The 25,877-nt window shown below is 35.7% G+C and overlaps 1 protein-coding gene across 22 annotated transcripts in view; it reads right to left on the reverse strand.

Annotated features, from left to right (window-relative positions):
* The window catches only part of PEX5L (peroxisomal biogenesis factor 5 like), a 256,185-nt gene that overhangs the window by 98,812 nt on the left and 131,496 nt on the right, over positions 1–25,877 (reverse strand). For 9 of the 22 annotated variants that reach the window (XM_021071222.1, XM_021071218.1, XM_021071223.1 and 6 more), the window contains 3 exons: positions 21,915–22,019; positions 11,762–11,873; positions 2,758–2,952 (listed from right to left, as the gene is read on the reverse strand). In XM_021071222.1, the coding sequence (XP_020926881.1) occupies positions 2,758–2,952; positions 11,762–11,873; positions 21,915–22,019 (412 nt within the window). Of the gene's footprint in view, positions 1–2,757; positions 2,953–11,761; positions 11,874–21,914; positions 22,020–24,309; positions 24,376–25,877 lie in introns of all 22 variants that reach the window. The other 13 variants (XM_003132551.6, XM_005670010.3, XM_021071224.1 and 10 more) reach the window with 2 other exon arrangements.

The following is a 25,877-nucleotide window of genomic DNA, read 5'->3' on the forward strand; positions in this document are numbered from 1 at the left end:
TAGACTACTTAATTTTTCACCAAAGAAGGGAATTTATAATGGGATAGAGAGAAAGGAGGCAATGGAGAAAGTTAAGAGTTTGCTAGAATCATTGCCTCTCTGTGGCCGAATTCTTACAGACAAAGAACCCGGCTGGGTTCTCTCTCATTAACAGGTGTGTGACTGTGAACCATCCACTTAAATGACCTTGGGGGCTAGTTTTTTTCAATCTCTAAAAAGATAGGTTTGCAGCCATGTCTTCCTAAGTTCTTTAAGAATTTTTGTGACTTCTTCACAGAATGTTTTCTCAAAAGCAAAGAAATGGAAGTTTCATTTGCTTGTTTATTATATGATGCTGCAATGTATTTAATAATCTATCCTTAAGCATATATATAAATGTCATTTATGGAAATGGAATGAACCTAGGGTGCATGGATGGTGTGTAAGTTCTGGAGAGAGTTAAAATTTTCCTCCAAAGAGAGGCCTCAACGAGGTTTGTGGCAGAGAAGAGTGGATCCTGTCTGTGCAACTGGTTTGAGCAACGTGCTGGTCCTCTCCCCTTTCCTTAAGATCTGTCCTTAGCTGAACTCATTTTTACCTGTGACTGTGATACCCATTCATGGGCTCTAACTTTCAAATCTCCATTTCTTGCTCAGTTTTCTTTCCTGAGTTCTAATCTATAATTTAACAGTCCACTGGACATCTCCACAGAGAAGCCCCACTGTTTCCTCGTATATAACAGGTCCCACCCTGAACTTACCAATTTCCCCTCTGACTCCCTTGTCCTTTCATTCCCCTACCATAGTCTCATCACAGAGCTGGGCACATTCAATATGTTTTCCTTGCTGGCATATGTACATCTACCCAGCCCATAAGTCCTGTTTCATTTTATTGTTTTGAACCTGTCTCCCTCTTACTCTTCCCTCTGTCACTATCTTAGATGTGTGTGTTGGTCTCCTTGCCTCTATTCCTTTCTCCACACATCCACCAGAGAAAAAATTTTCTAAAATAGAATCTATTGATGTCACTTTCCTGAGTAAAAACTCTTCAACCCTGACTTCCCCCCAAATGTAGGTGTCTGGCATTCAATAACTCCCATTATCTGACCCCTGGTGACTCTCAGACTTATTTCTCACTACTCTACACTCTTGAGTACTGTGCCAATACTGGTATTTTCTTGAAAAAAGTCTTTCTGTGTTTGTTTGTGTGTGGATCCCTTTCTCTTCTGCATCAGGAATGCCCTAGCCCTTCCTTCCCACATCTCTCTGATCCATATTTTTCATCTGGCAAATTCTTACTCATCCTTCAAGATTCTGGCCACCTAGTACCTCCTGTAAAACACCTTTTATAACTTCCTGCCTGGGTCAGGGGCTCTATGAAGGTGCTCATGTAGTAATTAACATGGGCTTTTCTTTATTGCAGCACATAGTACAAATTTTATTATAGTCACTTAATCAGTTTTATTTAATTTCACTAGACTGTAAACTTACCAAGCAGCAGAGAGCTTATACTATTGCTTTTTAAATTAAAAAAAATTTTTTTTAGGGTCACACCTATGGCATGTGGGATTCCCTTGCCCGGGGTCAAATTAGAGCTGCAGCTATTAGCCTACACCACAGCCACAGCAACACAGGATCCGGGCCACATTCTGCAACCTACACTGCAGCTCATGGCAATGCCAGATCCTTAACCCACTGAGCAAGGCCAGGAATCAAACCCACATCCTCATGGATACTAGTTGGGTTCATTATTGCTGAGCCACAATGGGAACTCCAGCTTACGCTATTTATCTTTGTATTCCTAGCACATAGTATGGAACATAGTAGTTATTTGGAGAAATGTTTACTGAACAAATGAATAAATTAATACAAGACCATCTAACACGTACATATCACAGTGCTGATTTTACATATATATCCCCCTTAACCTTCCCGATTTTATGGATAAATGAACATTAGTAAATATGCTCATTTTATGACTATTTACCCATATACATAGGTATATACATACAAACAAGTCAGTCACAGCTGGAGAGATCCACATTTCCCTTGGCTTTCTGAAATACCTGTCACCTTTCTTTCAAGAAAGGAGAGCTTAATTTGACTGGTTCCATGAGCTGAGATTGAGGTCTTCTTTCTCAAGAAGATGTACAGTGGAGAGAACAATGGTCTTTGAAGTTAGAACTTGGCTCAAATTCTAGGACTTTCTCATACTAATTGAGATCTTAGGCAAGTTATTTAAACTTCAAAATTTGGTTCCTCACTCACTTCAAAGAGTTGCAATGAATTAATGGGCTAATATGTATATCTAAATCATGTAGCATGGTCCTGGACATTGTAAGCCATCCATAAATGGCATCTATTACTATTGTAGTGGACATATCCCCATGCATGTTACATATTCCATCTGGCTCTTCCTGGACTTTGGGTTAGTGTTTTCTCTCTCTTTTTAGACTCTCTTCCTCTCTAGACCAAATGCTCCTAGACAGCAATATTCATGCCTTATTTTTATTGTAACTCTAGTGCCTATTGCCGTGCAAGACATCTATCAAAAACTCAATATACCTGAATTGAGTAAATAAATGTATAAATCTATACCAGTTTTGCAAACTTGAACTACTCAACTGTTAATCTAAGCATAAAGAAATATGTTCTGCCCAATTTCCTACATAGAATTCATCTTTCTACTGCTTTGCCCATGGTTTTGTGGTCATTTGTAGAATTTCCTTGTTGTATTGAGGCAAGGATGAACAGCAGCCAACACAAGCTATCACCTTACCTAAGTCTAAGGATGCCGTCTCTGAGCCTCGGAGAGCCTGGCTTCTCTGCTCAGCGTCTGCGCTGATGAGGTCAGATCCATCAGCCTTTTTCTTGAGGGATGAAGTTTTCGACGAGGCCTCCAACTTTTTGGCTTTGGTTTGGGTTTGAGATACTGGTTCACTCAGGTCAAGGAGATCTAAGCCTGTGGTCAATACTATCAGATACAGAAGAGGTTAAGTTAAGCCCACTCGCTTCTCTGAAATTATTTTTAAAAAATAGGTTTCAATTGGGTGCAGAATAATTTTGTGTTTGTAGCTTAGGTTAGAAGCACCACATTAAGTTAGCTCGCCATCGATTTATAAAGACAGTTTGTACTCAGAGTGGGAAGCTTGCTGTAAGTTCTCCTTTACTGGGTACAGTACAAATCTGCGAAACAGGACTTGGACCAGCCTCACCAGTGATGAAGGTTTGAATGAAATTAAAATGATAAAACTGAATCTGAGCTCAGGTACTATTTACTTTATTGTTTCTCGCTTTCTTTGTAAAGAGGTTTATTTTAGAGTGCAGTTTTTTTCTAGAGCAGAGTAATTCTATCATATTCAGAGAGATGCTGGCAAAACAGTGATGAGGAAGATTTAGTAAAATTTCTGAATATCTTTGTGTTTTAATTTCAAACTACTAAAGAATCCAGGGTATAAAGGGATGCTGTTAATCATCTTTTATTTAATTAAGCAGTTCAATCAGAAAACGGTTTGCTGTTTGGGCTCACACTAGAGAGGTATTTTATCATCCATAGTTGATGAATAGGTACACATGTTAATGCTTTTGTTGTTTAATATGCAAATTTAAATTTCAATGTAACAAACCATAAAATGGATACACTTTTACTTCCCAGCAGGTTGATTACATTGTGTTAAATACTCTAATGAAGGTAGAAATAATAATTTGTTCAAATGCAAACTAGGCAAATGAGAATTAAAAAGGCAAGTTCTGTAACTCTTCATTACTCCCTCTTGAGTTCAAATAACAGTGTCTGATTAGTTCATTGTGGAAAATGGAAAATTCCAGTTAGAAAAGGCCCCTCCACCCCTACCTCTCTATCAGCCCCAGCACCTGAGAGGCTGGTTTCTGAATTGGCTTGATGGCTTCCTGGTCTAGCATCTCATCATCTGGCTAGCTTAGGAAAGCCACCAAAGAAACAGGGACACTCCTTGTTCTAACCTTTTTCGCACCATTTACAGCAACCATTACATGGTTCCTTCTCCTTGTCTTTGATCTTCTGGCTTTTCCTCTTTGTAGGAAATGGATTTTTGTTGACATCTCAACACTCTTCCATCTATTTCCCCTTTGCATTCAAGGGAGGGTCAAGGCTTAATTGAGTTTGCAATCAGGATTTCTTTAGTACTGAACTGTCCTCATGAGCTAACCATCCCTCTGGGATCCTTAGGATAGGATGTCAAGTTTTATTCTCAATAATCTTGCTTTCTGATTTCAATTATACATCACAATAGTTGGATGTTAATGGTGAAGTGGAAAGACCTAACTCTACCACTGCTTAGCTGTGTAACTTGGAGTAAGTTTCCTGACCTGAGTTTCAGTGTCTTCATCTGAAAAATGCAGAATTAAGTCTGTCCTTTAGGTATGAAATGAAGATTAAATTATCTAATTTGAATATCGAATGTGTAAAGTGCCAGGCATACTGTAGGTACTCAATAAATGTTATTTCCATTCTTCGGTGGCTAATTTGTGATGCTTTTCTTTCCTTTTCCTTTTTGTTGATCTCCTATTTTCCCTACTCCTCTCTATTTCAGGCACGAATCAGATCTACACAATGACGGGAATAAAGGAAGGAGAAAACACCATTGGGAATAAAATGGAGGATAAGGCAAGGATATTGGTTCCATAGAAGATGCTATGAAGTAAATTTATCATAAAGTGGCCTGAAAGTGTCATCTCATAAGAGCTCATCTTGTCTGAGACTTCCTGAGAAGCTGGGAGCCACTTTCTGATACAAGATGCTCTGAGCTATGAGGAGTGTTTTGTGGCTAGCAAGTACGTGAATGTGGGAGGGAAGAAGTGGCTTTCAGAGCTCAGCTTCCTGGTTTGATATCTAGAATTTAAGCATGGCAAGCAGCCAAGGTAGGCTAGGATGCCACATATTTCATATCCTTTGAATATTTAAATAGAAATTTTCAGGCCACTGACAAGGATTCTAGGCCTACCATGATTTTCTTATAACAGAAGAAAGGGGATAGTGGACTCTGGAATGCCATACATGTCTTTTTACTAATTGTACAATTAAGAATTAGTCACTTGCTCCTACACTTCTTTTAGAAACAAATTATATAGGACTTGTCTACTTTTATATAGGAAGTATATTTGTTACAGAATAATAAGTGATGAGTATTAATTTAATTCTATATCTGTTTCTCACCATTCAGAATAAATGCATTACTAAAAGACTGAATTACGGATTCAAACTTGGCTCAGTAACGTTCTTTCCCCCTCCAAACTGTCCTCAGCACTTCCCATGTTTGTTTTGAGCTCTCTGTTTTTCCCAGGAAATGTGAAACAACTGCTTGGCATACACAAAAGGCCTTATTTGTTACCCAGTTGATGAAGGGGGTGGCTTGGAGGTTGAACGGCAAGCTGGAAGCAGAGAGAGTCCCTGGGGAACACAATTTCAAAAACATAGAAGGATGAGTGCAGCATTTCACTTTCTGAGGAAAGACAAATCTTATTTTAGTGTGTGTGTGTGTGTGTGTGTGTGTATGCACTTTAGTTAAGACAAAAATAAAGGGTCTCACTGTACCACATGAGCTTTGGAGATAGCATACCTTGGCATGGAAGAGGGTGTCTGGCCTTCTGGTTTTCTTAACCTGATTTTAAAGATGTTAATAGGCACATGAAGTATTGTGTTCCAGAATTAATGTCTTTAAATTAAAATAATAAAATAATCACCTGTTATGGTGGATGTGAAATTGCGTGTGTGCAAGTGTCTCTGTGTGTGTGTGAGAGAGAGAAAGAGAGGCTTGAAAACGCCATTGGCTTTGGAGATGGAATATGGGGCCACTAACCAATTTAGGTTCCATCCAGAAGCTGGAAAAAATAAGGAAATGCAGCCCTCCTGACACCTTGATTTTAGGACAGCTGACTTCTAGAACTGTAAGATAATAAATTTGTATTGTTTTAAGCCACTTAATTTGTGGCAATTTGTTACAGCAACAACAGAAAACTAATACAGTTGGCAGGTCAGTGTCCATCGAGGATTCAAACACCCACAAGCCTGTGCTTTTCACTACTCCTCTCTAGACTTTATCTGAACTTAGAGGCAATGTGCTGGCTCTGTTGATGTGGCTTTGATTATTTTTTGTTTAGCTATCAATTATTTTCCAGTTTGGGTAGTCTGAGGCATTACTGATTGATCGATTGATTGTCTTTTTAGGGCCGTACCCATAGCATATAGAAGTTCCTAGGCTAGGGAACTATACTACAGCCACAGCAACACCAGATCTGAGTCATGTCTGTGGCCTACTCCAAAGCTCAAAGCAATGCTGGATCCTTAACCCATTGAGTGAGGCCAGGGATCTAACCTGTGCCCTCATGGACACTAGTCAGGTTTGTTACTGCTAAGCCATGAAAGGAACTCCCTGGGGCATAATTTAAATAGTTGAAAATCTCAGAAACTTTTTTTTTTGATAACCTAATTCCACTAGGTGGAATTTCCTGAAGATAGAAGATGCAATATGTTATATAAGTATTTGTTTCCATCTATCTCAAGGACACTTGATTGAAGATCGCCACCTATTGAACTGGAAGGCTCCCACAGGGCACTGAAGATGTTTATGAATACTAGATTACTTGGGCCCTGGGAGGTGAGGCAGCTTAGAACAGTTAGGATTAAATAGCACCTATTATGAAGCTCTGATTTGATACTTTAATGGTAAGTACAATGCTATTAATACCACTACAGAATAATGAGCTGCAGACTTTTAGTGACTTTCTCTAAAGGAAAAAAGCTACAAGGACAGGTCAGAGAGGACAGATGATGGGACAGCACTGACTAGGGCCGTCACAGAAGATGCTACAAGGAGCTTGTGGGATCTTCTGATTTGTAAACTCGCAATTTGTTCTCCCATTCCAGAACACATGGAATTCTTTAATATAATGCTTACAAAGCAAAATCCTTTGCCAGTGATATCAAATAGATAACCTGGACTTAATTTAACCAACTTTTGCCTTTTTTTTATTGGAATACGTAATTAAAGTGACTTCGCAAATTTCTAAGTTTTTCAAGAGGCATGCCATTGGGTTCATGGATATTTGGGCTTCATAAAAATATATTTGGAAAAACATTACACTAATTTTGCAGTTAAGATACTTAATTAGGGGCTATGATGGGAGAGGAAAGCTTTTCTCTTATATATACAAGGGTCTCTGATGACATATACATGACCCATACCAAGGAATGATATTATTTTTTTAGAGCATAAAAAATGTTTCTGCTATAGTAATGGTCCACCTAATAGCTCAAGATTGTGGATAAAATTTTTTTAGATTATCATGTAGACTGATAAATGCAAACCAAGGGCACCCTGTTCTTTTTGTTCTTTAGAAGAGTCTTTCCTCTACTTTGATATATATTAGATTTTTTTGGAGATTATAGACCAAGAAGTTATTACTGCAAGTTTTACAGTAACTACCTGTCCTATAATATGCTTAATATCTTTAAAAAAATCTATTTTCTAGTTACGTTCAGAACATTTGATATTGCATCTATGTATAATACATATTTATTTGCCATTTAAAAATCAAGGATATTAGCAATGATCTTGGCCTACCTACCATGCAGGGATACAGTTTGAAAGGGTCAAGGAATTGTCTACAAAATAGCTTGTAATCTCTCTAGATTGCAGATGAATTAAAGATAATTTAAGATGTCAATGGCAAAAAAAAAATTGGAATTCATCCTTATTTGATCAGCTTGAAGTTAGCTTGAAGTTAACATCATTGGATGATAAAACTTAATCTTTTTTTCTTTTTTCATCTTTTTAGGGCCACACCCACGGCATATGGAAGATCCCAGGTTAGGGTTGAATCAAAAGCAATGCCAAATCTGAGCCACATCTGCAACCTACACCATAGCTCATGGCAATGCCAGATCCTTAAACCAATGAGCTAGGCCAGGGATCGAAACCACATCCTCATGGATACTAGGGTTTGTTACTGCTGAGCCACAATGGGAACTCTAAAAGTTAATCTTAATGTAAAACAGAAATTTAAAAAAAAATTGAAATACTTAAGAACAAAATAATAATCTAGAACTTCTGTTAGGTAGTAGATTGATATATTTTTTTAGGGTCAGTGGAAGAAAAAAACCTGTCATTTGACTAACCTTTGGAATAAATAATTCCTATATTGTTTACTTTGTATTACATTATATAAGTATATTCCTTATATATTTAAGGAGTTGTCAAGATGGTTTTATTTTTTCATTGGAAGAAAATGCCAAGAATGACAGCTTCTCATCTTAATACAAGGTCCTTCAAATTTCTACTTGATTGACTTGGTACAATTTGAAACAAGTTTTCTCCTGTATTTTACTCCAAGATTGTTTACTATCCATTCCTTAAGTTAAAAATGTACATAATGGGATGTAATAGACAATGTTCAATGACAATGTTAATTTCACGATAGAATTTCATACTATCTATAAAATGACATTCCATGTAAAATTACTGTTTATTACAGATTTGGACAGAAAATAATGACAGCTTTTGCCCAGAAACCTTAGCTATAAAATCATTGGACCATATCAGGATTTTGGTGTTTGTATGCTAAAGCTTTTCCTTTTTAAAAATGTGTAATAAGGAGTTCCCGTCATGGCTCAGTGGTTAACGAATCCGACTAGTAACCATGAGGTTGCGGGTTCGGTCCCTGCCCTTGCTCAGTGGGTTAAGGATCTGGCATTGCCATGAGCTCTGGTGAGAGGCGGCTCGGATGCTGCGTTGCTGTGGCTCTGGTGTAGGCCGGTGGCTACAGCTCCAATTCGACCTCTAGCCTGGGAACCTCCATATGCCTCAGGAACGGCCCAAGAAATGGCAAAAAGACAAAAATAAATAAATAAATAAAAAATAAAAATGTGTAATAATATGAATTGTGTTGCATATCGAGATATAAATTGTGGGCTTATAATAATTTAAAAAAGGGCCATAATCCTTGGGGATTAACAAAGATATAGTGTTTTTGCCTTGAGAAGATATATATATATATATATATATATATTTTTTTTTTTTTTTTTTTTTTTTTTTTTTGGTATTTTTGGCATTTCTTGGGCCGCTCCCGCGGCATATGGAGGTTCCCAGGCTAGGGGTCCAATTGGAGCTGTAGCCACCAGCCTATGCCAGAGCCACAGCAACGCAGGATCTGAGCTGCGTCTGCAACCTACACCACAGCTCACGGCAACACCAGATCGTTAACCCACTGAGCAAGGGCAGGGACCGAACCCCCAACCTCATGGTTCCTAGTCGGATTCGTTAACCACTGTGCCATGACGGGAACTCCGAGATATATTTTTAAGATTTAAAAAATCATACTATCAACAGGAGTCTTCCTTAATCATAAAAATCTATGTGACTCAGATGCACTGAATGCTGAGGTCAAGAAATGAAAAACTCAGTCTCAACATACCAGTTTTCCTGACTTCTTACTTTGCAGGATGTTATATATTGAATTGCGACTCCCTCCCTCGCCCCCAAAACCCCAAAAACCTCACAGGTTGGAGTTTTAACCCCTAGTATCTCAGAATGCAACTTCAGTTGGAAATAGGGTCATTGGAGAGGAAATCAGTTAAAAAATGAGTCAGATAGGAGTAGTGGGCCCCTAATCCAATACAACTGGTGTCCTTATAGGGAGAGGAAATTTGGACCCAGAGACCAACACGCATCCTGGGAGACATGCTTGCAGGGAGAGTGCCATGTGAAGATCAGAGTTATGCTGCCAAAAGCCAAGGAGCTACCAGAAACCAGGAGAGGATCCTGGAACAGATCCTTCCCAAGAGACTTCAGAGGGAGCATGGTCTTGCTGATACCTTGATTCTGAACTTCTAGAATTGTGAGTTAATAAATCTGTTGTGTACCACACTCATTTTGTGGTATTTTGTCATGGCAGTCCTAGGAAACTAATACAGAAGGCAATACTGCAGGTATTGGGATCACAAGAAATTACACATTCTTTTGATTTTTTTTCTCCAATATTTCACAGGTCTCTCTTTTATGTATTAGAAAAATCAAGGTGAAAGGCAGCTTTTGAGTTGACTGTTATTGCTCTCTCTGGAGGGCCCTTCCTAAATGATTTAGTTTTACCATCATTAAGAATTGCAGAGGATACTAGAATCAAGGTCTGAGAATTATCCTCTGCAGCTCCCAAGCAGGAGCTTCTCAGAGTATCCCATTCTCATGGATTTTCCTGCACTTAGAGACACCAGGCTCCTCTGTATTTGTCTGGGGATAGCTCAGTTTTGGAGAGGTGAGCTCCAGTTTCATAGTAAGAAGGAAGAAGCCGATCTGATAATATCTGAACTTGTTTAATTTCCAGCCTAAAATATAACAAGTATAATTTTATTTGCTTGATTATGCAAAGTGATAGTTGAATTTAGAAAATGATTGCTTTGGTGTGATATAAAGAAAGTTAATGCCTTTGAAAAGGAAAGTGTTGGGTATACTGTTTTCACCCAATATCTCACAATAATCTTACCATCTGTTAGAGCTTACACGGTGTTAAGCACTTACATAGATTGCTTCATTTAATCTTCCCAAGCAACCTATGAAGTAGAAATCTTTCTATTGTTAGATGAGGAAATAGACTTAGTTAAGCAACTTGCCCAAGGACACAGAGCTGCTAAGTGGCAGAGCTGGGGTTGGAAATCACGAAGTTTTGACTCCAGAGACTGTAGACTACACTCCCACATAAAATGCTTCTATCTTGTGTTAGATACACTTATTGTAATTTTTAGCATTTCTTAAAAATCACAATTTCCTTCACCTATGGTTTTCTTCATTTACTTGAAAGTATAATAAAACAATGTCAGGAAACAGCAATATGATGGGGAAATTAAATAAACTTAACAAGACAGTATGTAATTATCCTCTCCTTTCCCCATTAAATTCTCTCTTTCAATTCAACATAACTTCTGTTCTTTGATTCTGGACATATTCTTTTATTCTTATTTGAACAGCATGCCTTTAAATGTGAATGCTGACTGAATGAAATGAGTACAGAGAGGCTGCCGCAGACCTAGAAGATGAAAAGTAGCTTTTGAGTCAAAACTCCTGTTGTGGCCTCAGGATGGACCATTCCTAAGTGTTTTAGTTTTCCTATCAGTGAGAACTGGGAAGTGCAGAGGATGCTGGAGAAACTGTGATTGATACCACCTGCTTCCTACATTCCCTCACTGGATGACTACTTATTAGTGCCTATACAGATAGCTTACTGTTTGAATATGTTTAATTTCAGAATGATGTTCAAACAAATTGTTGTAAGAAGGAGCAAGCAACCCATTTATATGACAAGAAAAAATGAAACTGTCTTGATGATATCCCAAGTCTCTAGGACATTTTAATAGTTATTTCAATCCATTTGAAGGGGCTGCCTATATTTTTACTTTAGTGAACTTTTGTCATTCAAAATATTTCTAGATAGACCTTGAAAAACTTTAAGATAGATGCTTTTTGACTTGAGATGTGAAGATATTAATATGAAAATTGGCATTGAAAAATGATTCATTGCTCATAGTGGTACTCTAATGTTCAGCAAAATTGGTTGGGTAATATACACTGGAGTTTCTTATATAAAGAAAAGTGATTTGTTGGTTTATGTTGAACAGTATATGTTCTAAAGTATATGCTCTAATAATGGTTGCAAACATTATTGTCCACTTAAAATGCACTGTGGAAAGAAAATGTGCATTTTTCTACAGCAAAAATTAACTCTACTTGAGGATCAGTTAAAAGTGAAAGAATTACCGGCTGTGTTGGATGTTACTGGCCTTGCTATTGCCTCCGATTTGGTTTCACAGAGAAAGTCATCGATGGAGGGACTCAGGAGGGGTCTGCTTTCTTGCTGTTCATTCACCAGCTGAGAACAAACGAACACAGGTGTCAAAGGGCTTTGTCAAACTGCAGAATCAGGTGGATTAAAATGCAGCCTTGCAACAAAATGAGAATAGCAAGCCTACCAAAAATAAATAAATAAATAAAGGGGGAGGGGCAAGAAAGAATAAAAACCAAGGGATGGGGAATGAGCCTTTGAGCACTATCAGATTTTTGATGCAGCCAACTTCAGTTTTTAAAGCTCAAGCTTTTTTTTTTTTCCCTCCTCCTAGAACAGTTTTAGAATTATTCTCTCATTTCACTACGTAGAAGATGACATCTACTCAATCACAGTTCCTAATGGCCAATCCCACTCTTTGCTTTACAAAAAGCTCCTACTGAGACCTAGAACAGTGGTTTCAGACCTTGAGGTGACACATTCTGGTTGGAACTGGTCAGTTGGTGTTATCTGCTAAGAGCACAAGACAAGATCTGTGTGTGCCAAGAAATGCTCTCTTTCTCCCTCTCTTAAAAAGCTCTAGTCACCCAAGGGCACACACCCTTCCTTACATTTCCTTGAGAGATTCTGTAGTACATAACAAATATTATATTGAGAGAGTAGGAAATACTGTTATATTAATTGCACAGGTATCCAATAGGGATGTTTGTGAAAAGCTATATGTAAAATAGATTTCTGTAAATTCCATTCTATTTCCCCATCGGCTTGTTTTCTAATTTCAGAATCTTTCAGTTTGTTTTTCATTGTGTCTCTTTATCAGTGGCAGCCAACTATTTACCTTCAGCTATTCTGAACACTTTTGAACCCAAACATACTTAAGTTCTGTTTCTATGGTTAAGGGAAAAATTATACTTAGGATACACAAGTGGTTAGTCCCTAAATTAAATGTCTTGGTTTTTCAGGAGTTTTTTATATTGGCTTTCTTAAAATGGGCATAGCCACATAGTTTTCTACTTGTTATAAGAAAAAAGATGTGCCAAAAAATACCCCTCTAGATTTTAAAATACTTATTTGCAAGGCTGTACTTTAAGAGACATGAAATAACAAATGAAGTGTTTTGGAGTATTGCCAAATCAAAATATTTTATATGACTCACTTTCACTTGATTATTTTTTAGCACAGTGTTAGTGATATTACAGCTTAGAGTTTATGGAAGATGGCAACAGACCTAAATAATGGTAAATATCAGAATAAAAAATATAATTCTATTATTGCTGAAGGAGGAATATGGAAACATTCAGTAATCATTTGGAGGCTGAAAACAAAGAGGCACCTTTGGTATTGAGGTCTGTTTTGGTCATAACTTTTTGAGGATACCCTTTTAATCTATGAATGAAACTCTGAGTTTCTGCATTTTTTTTTCTGAATTTGAACATTTTTGGAATCTTATTTATATTGAAATATTTATTAATGTTGAGGGACTTTGAGCCTTTCATGCTTCTAGGATAAAATATATTTGAGTTTTGTAAATGCCATGGTTTATGCCAGCTCTTCTGAAAACATGATTAGTTTTCCAGGATCTGTTTTTCATTTAGAGTTAGTTCCTATAAAAACTGTATTTACCCAACAGTATCCAAAAGGCCCATACATTAGTGTACACTTCCTGGGAGAACTTGCCCTTTTAGCCATATGTGCTTAGTGTCATGAACCCATCTAGTATGATATCACTGGAATGATGTGGTCCTGACTTAGCAACAATGCCCACCTCCAGACTGTCATTCTCATGGCTGTTAAATGAGAGCTGGATTCTGCTGTGCTATAGACATTGTGGAAGATAAAGGTTACCATCAAATATGGCACCACACTATACTCATAAAATTTATTGTAATAGGCTTCCATTTATTACGATGTGCATTCTGATTACTTGGTCTCTGGTTCTAGGTCTTATTGACCTAGCAGAAAGTGAAAAGGTTACAAAAACTCAATATAACTTCAACTTTAAAATATGTATATATACGTATGTGTGATGTCAGAACTCTCTGTTAATCATTATTTTTCTGAAGAAGTCTGATTTTATAAGAAAATTTATTGTTATTCATGGTTTTGAGAAATATAAATTATTACGTAAAGATATGTATGATTTATATTCCATGAAAGCCCCCTTACAATTTTTCTTTAACTTGGACACAAACTCCTCTGTAAATAAAAGGACTAATAATTTATTTCCAAATCACAGCTCTGTGAGTAGATATGTGGAATAGACTTAAATTACCTATAGTTTTAGAAGACCAGGATATTAGATTTATGTTGATACTTTTAGTTGTAAACACTACAAATTATAGTCTAAATTCGATAAAAGAATTTGAGAAAGTAAGACCTTTCCACATAACATCTCAATGGAAATGCAAAGGAAAAGGCACAATTAATTGAAAGGCCTATTCTGTGAAGGCAAGTTTGCTTTCTCAGAAGTCACAGGATTTTTTTTTTTTTTTTTTGAGTGTCTCCCCTCAATTAAACTCAGACTTATTTTCTGGAGAAAAAACTTCTACCACTCAGATTTCCTCAGCATTGAAAGAAAAGAACACCAAAGAGGAGACTGTGCAGAGAGACCCTAAGGAGCCCAGGACTAAGACATGGCTTCTCCAGTGTTTTCCTAATCCTCTGCCTCATAAAGTCAGTGTTTCTTCCACACTGAATATCTTGTTTGTGACCACATATCACTCCTGGACTGACGGAGTTGTTCCGTCTGTCCTGTTCCTATAACTGAGCTGTTCCTGAGACTTTCTTCCACAGACACAAATCAAAGAGGAAACACACATTATTTTGTGAGTCTGGGCTTTTCAAGCAAGAACACAGCTTAGCTGTCAGGAAATGCTGAGATTGGAGTAGGGGATAGTGGTGGGGCTCGGGGTGAAGAAGATGAAGGGCCAGATTTCAGATAGCATGGAAAGGTAATTTGGGAACTGAAGGTGTTTTGGTTTTGTTTGATACATGGAAGATGAAACAGGAGATATCATGACAAAAAATTTTCTTATAAGCTCTGAGGTCAGAATCTCTGTCTTACTCGTATTTATATCCTCCATAACTTCAAATAGAATGTTTTCATGTAAGAGGGGCTCAGTAATTGGCTACCAAACTGGACTGTGACTTTGCAGAAACTGAAAGATATAGAAATACCTATCTCAAACAGTTCAATTTTGAACCGTATCTTTGGTCATATGAATGCAGGAATTATTATTTTATCCATACCAAGTCCCATTTTATTTATATTTGTATAGATAAGCTAGCTTTTCACATGCCCTCTTCTGATTTTCAAACAAAGTTATGGTTTTTCTATGGTGACCTGAGAATAAGTAAACCTTTTGGGTTCATAAAGGAATATTGCGAACTGAACTGAATCTCCCAAATAATTCCCCTAAGCTTTACTTCCAGATAGAATGCTATTTATTTTCTCTTTATTCATTGGTAGGATATAGCTTATTGATTATTTCTTAGAATTACTTCCTCTAGCTTAAAAATACTTTATGAACTTGCCTCATTTCATCTTTTTGGTACAGAGTTCATTTATGTTCTAAAAATAATAAAATGTGAGTCAAAAGTTTTCCATTTTTTTTTTTTTAATAACTGAGTTGGAGTGATTGCAATTTTGGTCCAATCAGATGATCATAAATGAGTTAAATGACCTACTTCATTAATTGCTAAGGCCTTTGTCTCAGCTTGTTTACATTTAAAATTTTTCTTTATTATCTTTCTTTGTCCTCTTCTCAATATTTAGATTAGTTTAAAGGCCTTTCTAATAGTGACAGATTCTTATTTCTCTTGTAGGACCCTGTTCTATCGACGCATTGGGAACTGTCTAAAGGGCTAGGCAGCAGAGTGCCATCCTACAGCAGCTCTACACTCCCATGTTTACCTAGTTTTATAACCTTAGTTTTATCTGTTTTCCTCCCACTAGACATGACTTCTTTGAAGTAGAGACCTTATTAAATTATTTTTGTATCTCACAGTAGCAGTTTAATTAATATCGACCGATTTTATGCAACTAAACAGTGAATTGTGTAAAAGAATGATTGTAGGGACATCCTCAATTTCATACTGGTTTCATCAACTCATAGAGAGGCTAGTGGTCCTCATAAATGTTTACTAATTTCCTGGAAGATGTTAAACCACATACCTAATTCCACTTTCCCCACTGTCACGTCATTGAAATGCTTGGAAACCTATAGGTACCTAAAGGAACGTTTCCATATGCAAAGCTTCTATCAACAAGTCAAAAATGCAAAGAGTGAATGTCTAGTGAGAAAAATTGAAATCAAGGCATGGACTTGCCTCATTCCATCTTTGGAAGAAGGACATGGGCCAATGCAAATGGGAGGCCAGTAACACTTCAGGACATAACACCCCTACCTCACTCAGGAATTTTATATCAGAGATTCAAATTCAGAGATTTTGAGGGAAAACCCTTAATGGTCAATGGATATGGAAACAAAAAGAAAACAGCAGAAGTAAAAAGACAGGCGAGAATTTGCATGTAGGGGCTTCTTGTCACTTAGAATTCAAAAGACTATTGAATCTTTACATCTTCCTTATAATCACAGATTGTAAATGAAATATTCAGTCAAATGCCTTCAATTTACCTATGACTTAGACTGATCATTTGATGTGGCCAATTTGGTTTTTTTTTTTTTCTGTCTTTTTTTGGTCTTTTTAGGGCCTCACCCATGGCATATGGAGGTTCCCAGGCTAGTGGTTGAATCAAAGCTGTAGCTGCCAACCTATACCACAGCCACAGCAACTTGGGATCTGAGCTGCCTCTCTGACCTACACCACAGCTCATGGCATCTCTGGATCCTTAACCCAATAAGCAAGGCCAGGGATTGAACCCATGTCCTCATGGATACTAGTCGGGTTCGTTCACCACTGAGCCACAGTATTTTATATCAATACGGTGCTTAGTGTTGAACAAAATGCCGACAATATGATCCAGCTTTAATGAATTATTGTCTGTTTTAAAACTATCTAAAAATTCATTTGCTTTAGTTCAACTTGGAATATCCTTAATTTGAATGTTAAAAATTAAATGATTATATGACCCAAGCTGTAAGAGAACTTTTAATCAAGATGAATGAAAATATTTTGCTTTTAAATACTCCCTGCTACTTAAGCTCCAGCGCATTAAACATAACTTGTTTTGAAGTCTATTTTTCTTTACACAATATATTGCTAAGGTCCTTCATTAAAAAAATATAGAGCTGAAGTTTGTGATAACATATCAATAAGAACTAACTTCAAACCAAAATACATTTTAGAAAATAAAACAAAGTCTGTAAAGGATAATAACTCATTCTATAATTTTATACTTCAGATTGAAGATCTCCATCTGCTGTTTAAAGTAAAATATTCTGTTTTTATTTGTAAATATTTTAGTACTTCAAGAATAATTTTAAAAGTTAATACATTGAAGCTAATAAGTTAAAAAAACAGTTGACATATATCTCATATTTGTGATGTTGATTTAAAAATTTTATAAAATATATAACTCCTTTTTATCTCATAAATAACAGAAAAATTAAGGTTTTGTTTCTATATAAATAAAAATAGATATGCTTTTAATAGATATCTTTATGAGTTTTGAAAATTCCTTTATTATTTGTATTCTGTTGATTCAAAGTGTCATTTGTTAAATAGGTTTTTGTTTATAATTTTATACTTAAACCATGTTTATGGCTTTCTTAGTCCTGTCCAAGTTTAGAAGTGTGTGCAAAGCCTATCAAATAGTGATCACATTAAAACTAAGTGGACTGACTCAATCCATTGAAAAGACAAGATAGCTAAATCATTATCACGCATCCCTTAAATATCCAGCCTTTGAATATTAGTCTTGGTGACTATAACTCCCAACAAAATTAATTTCTTATGAGAATGCTAATGGTATTGCCCCAACTCCCAGTTCTATACATGAGGTCTAGTGGATCTTGTAAAAGATAACTATATGATAATTTTCAACTCTGACTTGATCTAAATGTCAATCAACTGACTACAAATATTTTTCTGACAGTATAGTTAGGCATATAAAATGTGAATCTATTCATGGGGAAATGAACAAATATTACCATTTACAGCTTGGGTAGTACTAACATCAAGGTAGGAAGAAGAATATAGTCAAAGCAGTTGTTTCAAGTTAGTAATAGAAAACCCAAACAAGACTATATTTAGCAGCCTTGCAAATGTTTTTCCAATCAAGGACATTACTCTTTTTATCTTTCTCAGACACAAAATTAAATCAATATTGAGATATTAAGGTTGAGTTTTCAAAACAAAATTCCCTTGACGAGAAGAGGTCTGGAACAATTGTTTTAAGTTTCAAGGCACAAAACACAGAGTTTTGTGCTTTGTAGCAAAAAAAAAATGAATGGGCTAATACCTTGCTAAAAGAGTACCACAGGATGTAGTTAAAATGAAAATTTCCGAAGTTTCCTTACTAAAGAAAAATATTCACTAAAGTAATTTCATTCTCATAAAGAATGGACTTTTTTCTATGATATATTCAATCTTCTGGCAGATAGTTTTCCATTCTATCTTCAAACAGGATTAAAAAAAATACTTTTACAGCCTAACATAGTACTGTTCAATAGACATATAATGAAAGCTTGGTAATTTAAAATTTTCTAGTAGCCACATTAAAAACAGTGAAAAGAAATAGATGAAAATAATTTTTTTCTTTTTGGTTGTGCCAGCAGCACGTGAAAGTTCCCAGGCCATGGACTGAATTCATGCCACAGCAGTGACCTAAGCAGCAGCAGTGACACCATTGGGTCCTTAACCTGCTGAGCCACAGAAGGACTCCTAACGAAAATAATTTTCATAACATATTTTATTTAGTCTAATATATCCAAGTATTATCATTTCAACATGTGATCAACAAAAAAACTATTAATATGATAATTCACATTATTTTTCTTTGGACTAAATCTTCAAAATTGGATGTGTATTTTATTATTTATTTATTTTTAGGGCTGTACCAGCAGCATATGGAAGTTCCTAGGCTGGGGTTGAATCAGAACTGTAGCTGCTGGCCTACGCCACAGCCACAGTAACATGGGATCTGAGCCACATCTGCAACCTACACCACAGCTCATGGCCATGCCGTATCCTTAACTCACTGAATGAGGCCAGGGATCAAACCTACATCTTCATGGATACTAGCCAGATTCATTACTGCTGAGCCAGGACAGAAACTCCCTGGTTTATATTTTATACTTACAGCCTATATCATTGGGAGGTATCCATGTATGGCTAGTGGCTGCTGTATTAAAGAGCTCAGGTCTGGGAACTCTTTGTTTCCTCCAAAATTTAATGGTTCACATATTTTTTCCCTTCAAACCTTTCATCAATGCACATTTGTTTACATACTGTTTGACTTACAGTGTAGCACAGCATGAACTTGAGCTTCTATGAAGGGCTTGCCATATTGTTTATCACAGAATTAATAATTAATTGAAACAAAAAGAGCAGTTCTCAGGGGTCCAGCAATTTCTGAGTTCAGGTCACTTAGCCAGCTCATCTGTTTTGTTCAATTTGTTCAATGCACGATAAATGACTTGACTGGTGTATGCTTGGCTAAACTCCTCTAAGTGATCCTAATAATCACATAATGTAAAAATGCTTCAATATAAATTATTCTACACTTAATCTGTGGAATGAACGTTACTAAACAAGGTAGGGACTAAGTGTTTCAAGGACTTATTCTGTATTTATCAATTATGATTATCCTGAAGACATTATTGAGAGAGCAGCAATTAGCTTCTGATGTTTCTGGAATTATGAATGAGCTGCTGGCATGGACATACCAGTGATGCAGATGAGTCAATGTATCCTGCAGAATGTAGCACTATGTCATAGGGGCTTTACAGGAGACAAGGGACAGACAGGTTTCAAGACACTAATACATTCACGCAAGATAACGATTAAGAATGTGGTATGATAGGTACACAGGTTGGATGCTGTGGTTGCCATGAGAAGTACTCACTTTTTCAGATCATTCTGCTGCTTTTTGGCTTGTGCACGCCACTGGTGCATAGCAGGGAAGAAGCCACTTGTGTATAGTGGAAAAAGTATATTAACTAATAAAACCACATTTGACTGAGAAATAATTGTATCAAGGTTGTCACTGGATTAATTCCATAAAATTATCAACACTATAGGTGCATTGCATTTTATGAATCAGAACTCTCCATTTGCTGATTCATAAACTAGTCAGGATGCAAAAAGAATATGATGCATCAGAGAAAGCATTACATCATCTTCATGCAGTAAATTGTAACTAGTTTTTAAAAACAGTTAATGCAACATTAGAAAGGGATTAAAGAAGGAACTTGGTACACACAGATGTTCTGAGTATGAGAAAACGGTAATATCACAATTTCTTTTCTAACTAAAAAAATAAAAAATATTATTTTGCATTAAATTTAAATTCAAGTTTAGGTTAAAGTGGTAATTTTGGACATTTGAAAAGGATTTCTGGAAAGCACACAGCAGTGCATGGTTTTGAAGAAAAAGCATTTTGGGCACTAGAGCCTGTCCTGAATTGTGACGTCCTGAAATGATATGTTACAACTATGTCAATTGCAAATTTGGGTAGGTCTTATCTACTGATGTACATGGCTCTGCCATTAGCTGAGAACTCCAAGCAGTTCTCACCTCTCATAGCATTCACCTGAGGAACTGTGGACTGTATATTTTGGAAATGGATTCTGCAAAGGACAGGAGGCCAATGTAAAATTGTGTATATTTTGCTTTGTAAACTGAATAAAGAATGCAGTCCTTGATAAATATCAAGCAAATTCCTTTACAACTATTGCTATGTGTCATTGGGAGGAGCATCTCTTGTTTTGCATTAAAAAAACAAACAAAAAACCTCCAAAAAAACCTCACAACATAAGATTTATCCCAAAGTCCTGGGAATCTTTAATAACTTTTTTATTATTCAATTTTGATGTTATATGTTGTTATAATTTTCATTACTTACAACACAATGTTTAAAATGAAATAAACCCCCACATGTTGGCAGCAGCTGGGGATGTGATCTGATGATATTCTCAAAATAAGTTGCCATAATTTAGCTTTTGCTATGAATGCCTTTCATAAGAAATTTAAATGGACATTTTTCTAATTCTAGACATGTTCATATAATTAGAACTGAATCACTGCATTTACTATTGCATTACGGGAAAAAATGTTTAAGATAATAATCTAATCTAAATTATAAGATAAATGCAAGTAAAAATATTTTGCATTTAAGAATTTAAAACTGATAGTTCCACAGAGTGGTGATGAGAGTATATTATACATATGTATGTGAATTTTACAGGGTGTTTCAAAAGTCCCTGAGGACATACAGGATTCAGTCTCAGCGTGTCTTTGCATACAAATGCAAACTTTTTTCTACACTTGTTAAAATAAATGCTGAAAATGGCTCTCATGTGCTTTTAATAGAGATGATTTTTTTTGTTGTCAAGGTCACTAAGTAGAAGAGGGGTCACAAATGCCATTTTCTGCATGGGGACTCAGGGACTTCTGGCTCATTCCTGTAAATTAGTTATTCACATAAATATGTATAGACATATATGTAGTATGCATAGTCACAACATAAATATATTTAACATTTAATAAAATTTAGATATTCTACTGGTAAACTGACATATGTATACAATATAAGTTGTATTTATTCATAGGAATTTGATTTTCTTTCTTTCTTCTTCTTTTTTTTTTGGTTGTTATTTTTCAAATGTTCCATTAGCTGAATTGTTATTTCTTTCCCAAAGTTGTTAACAAGACTCCTTTATAAAGAAGCAACATGTTTACTTGCACGTACATTTTCTTTTTCTTTTTTAAACTAAAGTTGAGTAATGAAAATTACTATCAACGAATAAGTAACTAAATGATGGAATTTTCCTTTTTTTAAAAGCAATTTTGGTTTTCATTTTATATTGAATAATTGTTTCATTGAAACTGTGTTTTTTAAAAATTGGATCGAGTTAATGTTTTTTTTTCTAGTTAAAAAATCACAATGTCTGATATATTAACATATGTCAGCTTCCTACAGGAACCTTCTAAGGGTCTGCCCACCTGTGATGTCATAGTAAGGAGGGGCTTTTCTTCAGCAGACTCCTCCCTCGGTATCTCCTTCATCACCATGGCAACAGCCTTATCTGCCGCCCTAGAGCCTTTTCCCTATAACAGTGAAATCAACAATGACTTGTGTCAGGAGAAATCTTTAACTTATTATTTATCACAAGATATTCTAATGTTTAAAGAGCAATCCAACATAAAAGAAGAGGTAGGCTGCTGCGAGTGAATCTTGAGGCTTTTGGCTGAGGAGAAAACACACAAAATCTGAAAAAAGATTATTTGTGAACTTTTTAGTTAGCTACTTTTTCACCTTTACAGCTGACATATTATATTATTTAATTTTAACATAGTATTTTATATGTATAATATATTTTAAGGCAATTTACATGACATGACAAAATTTTTACCGTATCAATTTAAAAACACAATGGATTGCCCGTTAACGTTCATTTATAAATTATTCCTACATAGGCCCTAAATGTTTTGAATGACAGGTGTTTGGGATAGGGATTAAGATCAGGGTCTTTCACTCCCACAGAGGGCTTTTGCTGGGTGGTCTCTGGAGTCTGTCATTTTTGAGTGGATTAGGCACAAAGAATAAATGCATCATGAAACCTCTAAAAATTTTCCAGTGGCCTTATTTCACAGGAATTCACCCAGCTTGTTTATTTTGTGGAGGTAGTATGAAAAAAGATTTGCAACTTTCCATGTTCTTCTTGAGATCAAAGCATTTTAATAGAGTTTAGAAATGTGTTTTAATTGGAGAACTTCATCCATCTAGATGTAAGTAAAGGATGATTAGTAACTGAGGCACTGATAAACAGATAACTATATTTTTTGGTCTCATGCAAGCATAATTATGACTATAAAAGGGCATACTGGCTTTCTGTGGTTTTAGTTTACCAGATTATTAAGTTTTTGAGAGCGGATATGTCATATGGGAAAAACAAAAACCAAAATATCATCTTCCCAGCCCAAATAGCAATATGTCATACTATGTAAAAATTAAATAATTTTTAAACACTTTAAAAAGAAAAACTTCTATTTTCTTTGGTCTCTGGGGAGAGCCTCCCTGGAGAAAACCATTTTATACTAAGTGCACATATGATGGTCATAAATCTACTTAAAATACAAATGTGGCATACAGAGATATCAGAGGCAAAGAAACAAAAATGGACATATGGGGTCTGTTGTCCAAAAAGGATTTAAGAGCTAGGGTCAATATTAACTCTGGAGGTTAATAAATCCTGATAGTTTCTATGCAACAAAAAAGTATAGAACCACATTATTATCTTTGGTTTGCACAGGGCTTTAAGTGTTTAGAAGGTAGGTGCACTCTAGGAAACAAAATATTGTCCATGTTCTCAGGCCTTGCCTTTCTAAAATTAACAAGTGGCAGCTTTTATTTACTGTAACAAAGAAGAACTTTCTGTATAACAACTACATTTAAAGATGTGTGAATCTCTTTAGAATGCTGAAAGTTTGTTTCTTTGGTTTTAACTTAAGAACTAGCATTATTAAATGATGATATATCTATGATGAAATAGCAACTATTAGAGATTTTATTTAGCAGATATGACAGTAATAGTTTTCATATGTGTTCTGACAAGTTTATATGGGCATAATGCTTAGATTAACTAACTTCTGGAAGAACAAAGGGAAATAATGGTTCATTGCATAATGAATTGGGGTGCATAACGATTTCAGTTTTTTCCTGTACAGAAGCAATGTCAACTTACTAAAATAGAGATACATACAATTCTGAATTCTGAGAAAAGATTTATTATGGCACTGTTGAACTATTTGACATTTTTTTCCGAAATATAAAAATTATTTGGATGAAACAAATACATACTATACGCTCAGATACCCTTATAAGCTACACTCATTTAGAGACTAAATATAATTTCACAATTATTTTTGCAGCTTACTTTTTTCAAAAGAGCAAAATCATTTGTGAAGAATTCTTTCCATGCTCCAAGAAATTTAATAATACAGCAGTAACAAAGTGGCATGCTTATATTTAAATTCCTAATATATTTAAAAAAACATATCTAATGTTACAAAAATAATTAAAAAAATAATAATTCAGACTCCTTGGGCTAAGAAAAAAAGTGTCAATTGATAAGCATCTCAAAAAATTTCAGGTCAATTTTTCATTATACCATTTATTTGAAATGCTACCAATCTATGAACTACATATAGGTTATTTTTCACATGTGCAACTATAATAGCTAGAATTAGCAACGGACATGCCATTTCACTAAAACAAAAATAAAACAAAACAAAAATTAGTCCTTTCATGCTGAACTCTAGAACAAAGCAGTGGTCAGCTAGAAAGGATGTATAATAAACACATGCGGTGCTTTTTATTTCTTGCAGAAAAACCCACCAAAGCCAGGGTCAGGTCACTTTTTTGAAGACAGTGCCACTTTTTCTTCAAGGTTACACCTACTACCTGAAAAGAGTCATGACACCCAGGTTAGTGCCTGCTAGCAACTTTATTTCTTTACAGCCTGTTTTTGAGTTAGTACCCCATGAGCTTCGCTGTTTTACAAGTGTGATACAGTCCAAGAACAGAGCAGGAAGGTCCGCCACATGACATCTCCATGGTTCCATATAAAGCATCTAAAACCACTGCCAGATCACATGAATGCGCTCATTTATTAAAGCAAGATTTTCCCTGGGTTGAATTACCACTTCCACTTGGTACCTTAAAATCAAGCCATGTTAATTCTGACTTGTCCATTTATCTTGTGGGATAATGCTTCTAGAATTCAGAACCTGGCTGATTATTGATTTGGCAATTCATAAAACTATACAACTTGGCTTATCATGGCTTATCAGCAGTTCTGCAGGGCTGACAGTAATACAGCTATGCAGGTTTTTGTTTTTGTTTTTTTTTCCCCTTTTTTGAATTCAGTGGCTTAAAACATTGTGAGAAATACATACACGTAATTACCCAAACTTCAAGCTCAATTTTCTAAATACAAGTATACCAAAAGGTCAATATTAATCTGTTATTTGGAACAACATGAAGATAGCAAAAAGGAAATACATCCTGACTCAAGCACTCAAGCATATGAATGGATTTAGATTACATTGAGCCAGTATGCTTCTACATTATTCTATCCTTAAGAGAAAAGCACAGTGAAACTTTATGAGTTGATTATCACATCATGACACCCTCCAGCAATTATTTCAGCCTATTTCTTTTCAAATAATACTTCAAAATCACCTTTTTCCATCTCCTTATTGAATCTCTTGAGATATTTTTGACTGCTGGGAAAACAATATTAGCATAAGGGGAAATGTCTCCTTTTTGGTGATTTGCTGTAGAGAATTCTTTGATTTTTTAAAGTTTCTTTTGTTGTTTTTTCTCCACAAATGCAATATATAAAACAATAGCTTTTCTAACAAACTCTTATTCTTGGGAATGGTCTTTTTAATTAATTTCTATCATACGTCCAGGCATAAATGAATGAAACACAGGGAGTATAGCAAGGGACATTAATATTTATTAAGAAAACACAATTTTTTTTTTTTAACAGAATATAAGGAATAGAGTAGAAAGTATTGGAAGTCACAGAACCTTTCCGGCTGGTTATCAGGCTATGAAGCTATCAGATAATCTTCAGTTGTGAAGGTATTGATTGCAAGTCTGTCCCACAGGGAAAGGATCTAAACTATTTGGAGAAGCTACTGTGGGATGAGAATTCTGCGAGGTGTTTTACAGTTTTTTACTAATTTGATCTCATGAGAGCTCTGCCTGTATTATCATCTTTGCTAGACACTTCTGGGCTTTGAAACTCAGAGATGATTTGGTCAAGGCTTCAAAGTTAAGCCAGGACAGGAACCCAGACCCACCTCTCGGTCTGTGTGCATCCTTCTCCACCACACTGTTCTTTCTCCATTGGTCTCTGTGAGGCCAGGGGCTCTCCCAGACATCCTCACATACTG

This window comes from Sus scrofa, chromosome 13 (assembly GCF_000003025.6).
Source record: "Sus scrofa isolate TJ Tabasco breed Duroc chromosome 13, Sscrofa11.1, whole genome shotgun sequence".
Taxonomy (NCBI): domain Eukaryota; kingdom Metazoa; phylum Chordata; class Mammalia; order Artiodactyla; family Suidae; genus Sus; species Sus scrofa.